Source organism: Gadus chalcogrammus, chromosome 6 (genome assembly GCF_026213295.1).
Source record: "Gadus chalcogrammus isolate NIFS_2021 chromosome 6, NIFS_Gcha_1.0, whole genome shotgun sequence".
In the NCBI taxonomy this organism is placed as follows: domain Eukaryota; kingdom Metazoa; phylum Chordata; class Actinopteri; order Gadiformes; family Gadidae; genus Gadus; species Gadus chalcogrammus.
In genome coordinates this window covers 18,946,193-18,953,692 of record NC_079417.1, presented here as the reverse complement: position 1 = coordinate 18,953,692, position 7,500 = coordinate 18,946,193, and the positions used below count along the sequence as shown (strand labels likewise).

General features: G+C 47.9%; 1 protein-coding gene across 2 annotated transcripts in view; it reads right to left on the bottom strand.

Annotated features, from left to right (window-relative positions):
* Positions 1-7,500, bottom strand: part of pbx3b (pre-B-cell leukemia homeobox 3b) — a 67,195-nt gene that overhangs the window by 12,299 nt on the left and 47,396 nt on the right. For both annotated transcript variants that reach the window (XM_056593245.1, XM_056593246.1), the window contains exon 3: positions 1,260-1,501. In XM_056593245.1, the coding sequence (XP_056449220.1) occupies positions 1,260-1,501 (242 nt within the window). The remainder of the gene's footprint in view (positions 1-1,259; positions 1,502-7,500) is intronic.

The window sequence follows — 7,500 nt, the reverse complement described above, 5'->3', positions numbered from 1 at the left end:
TGTTGCTTTACCCTGAGCTGGAGAAGACAAGATGGTGGTCCAAAAAAAACATAGAGGACGTTTTCTAACCATAACCAACATTTAATAAAAAAATAAAATATATATGAGTGGTCTAAGTGGGGAATACATTATTATGGACGTTGGGTAATGGTCAGTACTTGCTCCTAAAAGTATCCACAGAGCTACTGTTTGTAAGTTCCTTTGATGACATAATAGGTGAAGCCATCTAAGAATGCCGATGCTGATTTGCAATTTATCGCGGGCCTAATGTGGCCAGAGAAATCAAACAGCTTTGCGTTGAACCAGTAGTTCATACATGATTCATTAGAACAACTAATTCACGTAGTGCACACTTTACCTCATTACTCTAAGTAAAATGCGTTAAGTATTTACATTTAGATAATTAAAACCTGGAAACACCCCTAAGAAAGATGCACTTCGCCCCAGTCCCCTCGTCTCTTAGAGTGCACCGGGTAAATTAGCCTAATTTACTGGCTTTCTAAGGCAACTCTGAGGCCCCTTCCACCACTTTACCCACAGTCCCGTCCTGCATGATTGGCAGCCTTGATTGAAGTACTAACTGATTAGCTGAGCAGTGTTTTTAATGTAAGCATTTTATCTATGGTGTTGGGAGTCTTTTCCTAATAAACATGAGTCTGTTGAAACCCAAATGAAATGGTTAGTGGAAGGGTCTGAAGACAACAGATGGGATTTGAAGTAGGCAACATGTACATACCAAATATGAATATAAATTGCCTTGTCTTTAATCAAACCAATATTAAATGTTAAGCAAAATTAGTAACCTAATATATATCTCTGGTTAGGTAAGCTGAAAAGGACATCTAAAATGGTACAACATAGACATTATCTTAACTCTGAAGTTGTAAAGTGTGAATAAAATAACAATAAAAGCAGCAATACATTTTAGTTAGCTTTGCTAAATGACAACGCAAAATCCAAACAAATGATCTAATTCAGAAATGCAAAATTGAACAGACTACAGGTGTTACTTAGTCCATCTTTATAGTGTGTATTTCTGTCTATTTCTGAGTTCTCAGTGACTCACAGTGGCGGAGGTGGGGTCAGAATACTAACTACTAGTACTCGTTTAGCACTACTATTGAGTCATGTCGCTTGTACCCAAAGCAAATATTCTTGTTTGTTTGACCTGTGGATTAATGAGCTGGACGAGGCATGCCGGGCTTCAAACCCTCAACCTCGTAACAGTTCTAGCGCTCTCCCCGGCGCTCCTCCCCTACCTGTTCGTATTTCTCCAGCTCCGTGTGGTATATCTGTCGGATCTGCGTGAGCTTGGCCCGGTAGTCCGAGTGTTCGATGGAGTTGTCCCCGGCCCCGCCCGCTGCAGCCGCCGCCGCCGCCGCGGCCGCCGAGCCCCCGCCCTTCTCCGGCCCCGACACACCCTCCGCCAGCAGCATGTTGTCCAGCCGCATGAGCTGGGGGTCCGGGGGGTCCTCCTCCTGAGCCCCGCGGATGCTGAGACCTGTTGAGGTAAACGAGAAGAGGAGGAGGGGGGGGGGGGGGGGGGGGGGGGGGGGGGGAGGAGATGGGGAGGGAGGGGGGGACACATTGGTTTTAATGTGTGCATCTAATGTGGAAAAAAACGGATAGATCACTTGGATAACGCTACTACCGCAACTTTTTTTTGCTATTAATATTATTGATATTATTATTACTATTATAATGCTGGTTTATATGCCGGTTAAATGAAAGAGACACTCTGAGAAACAAGAGACATAGCTAAATAATTGATGTTGATTAAATGCTAGAAAATGTGCATTAGCATAAACAATCACACACAAGCACACACACACACACATACACACACACACACACACACACACACACACACACACACACACACACACACACACACACACACACACACACACACACACACACACACACACACACACAAACACTCTCTTGCTGTGATCGCAATGGAATTAATTAGGTTTTTAAAAAATTGGCTAAGTGATGATGGTGAATTTCAGTTTAAGCTTAAGTCCTACTGGCAGGGCCTTTCCCAGAATAGATTGAGCAGAGAGCTCAGCCAGCGAAGAGCAGGGTAAGCTTATGGGAGGGGTGAATTACAGCACTGGGTATTTGGAGCCACGTCTCCATAGAAACTGGAATAAATATCATCAAATCCTGAACCTGGTTTAATTGAGGAATACACCAGACGGGAAAGTGCTTGGCATAATCATAGCTTACACCTGGGCATATTCTTTCAGGCAAGAAAGAAAAAAATGTAAATCATCATAAACCTTGGTTAACACAGTAGCTAACACTTCCTAACATAATGAAGCTAGATCGTTCATTTAAAACCAATACAGCTCTTTACAACTTTCCTTTTTTTTTTCGAATGAAGGCCTTCCCAAAGACGATTAATAAGAAAGTGGTTTTCCGTAGTGCCTCTACTGTAGAGTAGTGGGAGGGGGTTCGCTGCCACGGGTTTGTTACCTCGCGTGTCTGCGTTGTGTTCCTGTCGCCTGTGTCTACCATGCCTGTTCCCTCTTTTATTCACACAGTGCACTGCACACCCTGTGTACGGGGAGCCTGACATGACAGCAACATCCATAAACTGACAAATGCTCAATGGTGAAGTGGCACTTCCACCGTGAAAGGATGCTAAACAGAGAGCTATACCTCTATCGTTGACACACTGGGAAGACATTGGGAACTAGCTGGGGAGAGCAGAGCTGGGGTATTTTGGGTTTGTTTTGGTTTTGTTTGTCTGTATTTGTTTGTTCGACAGGGCACAGGATGCCCTGTTTTGCTCTGCAGTCCTAATTTTAAAGTGAATCCCCAAGAGACGCTAATCACAGTGATGACAATAATGCTCTAAAAATCTACAATACCACTTTAAGCGTGTGCTTTTGTCACCAGGGCCTGCTGTGCGTGTACTCTGGGGTTCTCGTCAAGCCAATCCGTCGACGAGTTGTAATCAGGCAACCCTGCGGTTAGCACAGGAGCTGCACCTGCCCTGCAGGCACCAATAATGCCCTCATAACGCCAGCCCCTCACCCCCCCACACACCACCCCCACACACCACACACCACAGCACAGAGAGAGAGGCTCTCCAAAAAGTCTGCAATGGGCTTGTCGCAATCCACTCCAATAAACTGAAAGACTGTTGCTGGATGGGCAGCAAAGACTGACTGGCCACTCCGACTCTGTGATTACCAGGGATTGTTTCAATTCAATAACCCCCCCTGCGCAATTGAAGGATTTTCAACAGCTCATTACAGCTTCATTAAGGAATGGTTAGGCCCGGGATTCAAAACAAGAAGATTAGTGGCTGTGTTGTGCCGGCCAGTGGCCATGCAATCAGAGACAATTCCACCATGGCCTGACCAGTGACCCCCCCTCAATACACACACACACACACACACACACACACTCCCTCTGTGCCATCCCCCAGCACAGAGCGAAAATACCATCTTTCAACTCTGAATTTGCACTCCAGAAATTTGGGCCATTACTAGTTCTCATCTTCATCAACGTGTTTTGCTTTGTGTGTGTCGCCAACACACACAGCCGACACATCTGATTCTATTTGTGGAGCCGCTGGCCCAAAGTCCTTTGTGTGTAATGGTCTGAGAGGAGCAGATGAATGTGGCTATTTGCGGCGGAGACACTGAGATGCTGGACATGGGTCCATCAGGCCGGGGCCCGGCCAAGCCATCCCAGTGGACAGTATGCCTCTGGTCCACTGCCTCTGGTCCACATCATCACAGGCTGCGTGGGCAGCAGCCGGCCCATAACCCGCTCGCCACGCCGAGACTCACGGAGACCTCGGAGATCCTCTCCCTCTTCCCACCGCCCGCGACCACGACTCAAACGCTCACCAGCAGGCGCCTGGCGACACCTCTCAAACATCTTGTAATATCGGTGCCCCTGTGTATTCACCATTAATGTTCGCTAACGCCCGACCCCCTGAGGAAGTATTTACCCTCCCCTCTGATTCAACACAAGCCTCCGCTCCACCCCCCCCCTCCCCCCCACACACACCCCCCCACCCCCAGTTGCTGCGGTGGGAGGCGGTCCGTTCCTCATGTCAGGTATATTAAATATAACTCTGCAACGCAGTGCACATTTCCACACCAAACCCAGTTGTCACTTTCACTTCACTCACTTTCCATCCAAGGGAAATGCAGCCAGGGGAATTTACAGGGCTTTTCAGCTAAATGGGCATAAATCACCGGTTTCATTCAAACCAAATAATCACAGGCCATAAAGAGCTACTTGTCTCCCACCATATATTACCCGAAGTTCCCGTGTGCTATAATGTGGCCATTCAGGGTAAAGGAAAAACAGCACGAGACATTAGAAAGTGACATGTAATCCTGTTAGGGCCGCAGACATGCCGAGTGGCCATGACATTTTTATCATACGTGTCCATTTCTATTTGGGAAATCAGCGGGATAAAAATGATTACTGCGCTGCCTGGAGAAACAGAGGCGCCCGGCAGGACTCCGCCTAGGTGTGTTTGTCACCGCAGCTGTGGAAAAGCCATTCATAACAAATACGGTGGGGTTGGACGCCGCTGCTCTACCCCCCCCCACACCCCCAAGGCCTGTTTAAATGGACATGTTGCCATGCCGACGGGATTTCATGCAAACTTCCGCGACCGAAGTTGCACCCTGGTCGGGAGAAAGTATTAACCGCACGCGGATAAAAAAAACAAAACCACTGAACTTGGCCACCTCTTTTCTCCTCCTCTCCCAGGTTTCTGTTGTTGTCTGAAATACTCCATACGGAGGAGCTTAAGATAGTGGGTTTACTGTCTGACCTCCGCATCATCGCACTACCCCCACCGAGAAAAAAATAAATAAAATAGGCTTTGAGCCAGATAATATCTTTAATTTGCCGTGTGGTTGACAAATCTGTATGGTAACTTTGAAAGCCTGTAGTCACATTCTAGGCTGCTCGGCGTCTTAAACTCTTTATCCTGTTTTTGTCTGACGATACGGGTATTAAAACAAGTTTGGTCGCCACTGGAAGCTGTAATCCACATCCGCAGCGAGAGTGGGATTAATCCCGGCACTATTCCCAGTGCCGTGTCACCTTGGAGAAGCCTCCCTATAGGGAGCTCTGTGAAGGGACACTGTAGGCCTATATAGGGCTTAAGATGAACGATGGCAGGCCGTTGCACGCCGTATATATATAATTTTATTATTAGAAGTGGTAAAAACATTGAGTAGCAGCAGTGGTGGTAGCAGTTCTGGGAATAGCAGTGAAGGTGTGGCAGTAGTAGTAGTACTATTAGTGATCATATCTGAAGTAGCAATAGTAGTTTGAGTAGTAGTGGTAGTAATAACAGTGGTATAGATAGAGTGATGGTAGAAATTACTTTAGTAGTTCTAGTAGTTATATAGTTAGAATATTATTTAGAAAAGCAGTAATATTAGGGTAATCGTAGCCCACAGAGAAAGGTGTGCTATGTATTCCAGACTCCCATCGCTCAACAATAGTTCTTCCTTTTAATTGAAATCCAAGGAAAGCAAACAACAATATTACAGCAGTTAGAGAAGGACCCTCTATGTCTGGTTCTGATCTTACCCGCGTCCCGTTTGGGGGGTAAAGGGGGCAGTTGCGGTTGCCCCATACATCACTCCCTGCTTGAAGCTCTGACAGTGATGCGAGCACAGCCTCCGGGCAGCCACCCCTTCATTCTGGGGGCTTAGTTGACCTTTGGCCCAGCGCTTGTTTACTCTCATCACTGAAGTGTGAGCAGGAGAGCCATAAAGGCAGAGCCCTGCTGGGTTAATGTGGTCTGCTGAAGAGCCAGGGCTGCTAACTCTCTCCCCCCGTGTCTCTCTCTCTCTCTCTCTCTCTCTCTCTCTCTCTCTCTCTCTCTCTCTCTCTCTCTCTCTCTCTCTCTCTCTCTCTCTCTCTCTCTCTCTCTCTCTCTCTCTCTCTCTCTCTCTCCCTCTCTCTCTCTCTCTCTCTCTCTCTCTCTCTCTCTCTCTCTCTCTCTCTCTCTCTCTCTCTCTCTCTCTCTCTCTCTCTCCCTCTCTCTCGCTGTACGGCCTCCACTCCACTGTCAGACGTGAGAGAGCTGCGCTCATCACAGAGTCCATTCTGTTTCCTCTCCTCTTCCTCTGTTTGTTTGTGCCCAGCATGGCACTTTTACATTCAGCGGTTCCATCCTGAGATTGTCGAGTATAGCAGTTAATTAAATAAGTATCGCTGATCTATGGCGGTGCACTTGACCATGTCTGAGAGCGACTGTGGCTCTGTGGCCCTGCGTTGTCCCCGAGACACGCTGTCTGATACCCATTCCGTCGCCGGGCCTCCTCCTCTTCCTGCTCCTACCTCCACGCTGCCAGAGCCCGGGTCAAACACCTGCTCTCCTTCCCCCCCCCCTCCCTGGTTCAGCCACGCATCGACACACTGTTCATCTAATTGCATTGATCCGCAAAGGTCTCCCAAAGCTAACTAATCGAAACAGAATTTATTTTCTGCCAATGTTTGCAAAGGTCATCTCTTTCTTAAGGTGGGCGTTACAGAGGGGCAGAGGGGCCCACCGGGGAGGGTGGGGGCCGGGCACCCAGCGACCACCTCCCCGGCATGGCGAGGCTCTGCTGAGGTGGGTTAGTGGGTCTGGGGGTCCGGGCACTCGGGATCCCCCACAGAGAGCGGCGTGTCGCCGCGGACTGGTTCCTGCCTCCTCTGGCTTCGTATCATCTCCTTTGTCACGGCCGCCCGGATCAGTGACTCCGCCGCTCCGCCGTTGAATCAAATTACCATTGAAAACCTTTTTGTTCTGACAAATGAAACATAAAGATCCTCTTCTTCCATTGATGCCTCCTAAAGTCTCGCTCACTCTCGCTCTCTCGCTCTTTCATGTTTTTTTTTTAAGAGATTGGCCTACATCCACTTGGCACAAAGAATGTGAGGGAACGCCCGCAGGCTCTCTCAAGCATGTACAGTAATTAACATGCCATTAACACATTAATACACATTAGCTATTCCCAATGATAATGGCAGAGTAATTACCATACCTGCGACCGCACTGTCAGGAAGTGGAGGCAGATTTGCCACTTTGTGTTTCACTTTCTTTTGTTGATTGAGCTGAAAACAATAGTGTCTAATTCTGAGTGGAAATCGTTATTTTCTCCGGCTCGAAGAAAGAAGTCTCCCACTGACAGAGGAACGCCTCTCCGCCCTACGCAATTCACATGTTCCGTCTCAATTATTTGAATATAGGGTCATATATCCACACTTAATGTAAATATGCACTTGTTCATAGTACATCCACACTGTATTAAGTGAACAGGTCCTAAGATGGGGATGTTTGTTTGCCTTCCCTCCTTCCCCAAGTGCTGGGTCAAGACATCCCCCCGCACACACCACCAGCACTGCATACACACAGACATGTGGAGTGTGTATGTGTGTCAGTTTGGAGAGAGCGGGGGGGCGGGGGGGGGGGGGGGGGGGGATGAAGTGGGCGACCAAAAGTGACGACGGAGTGAG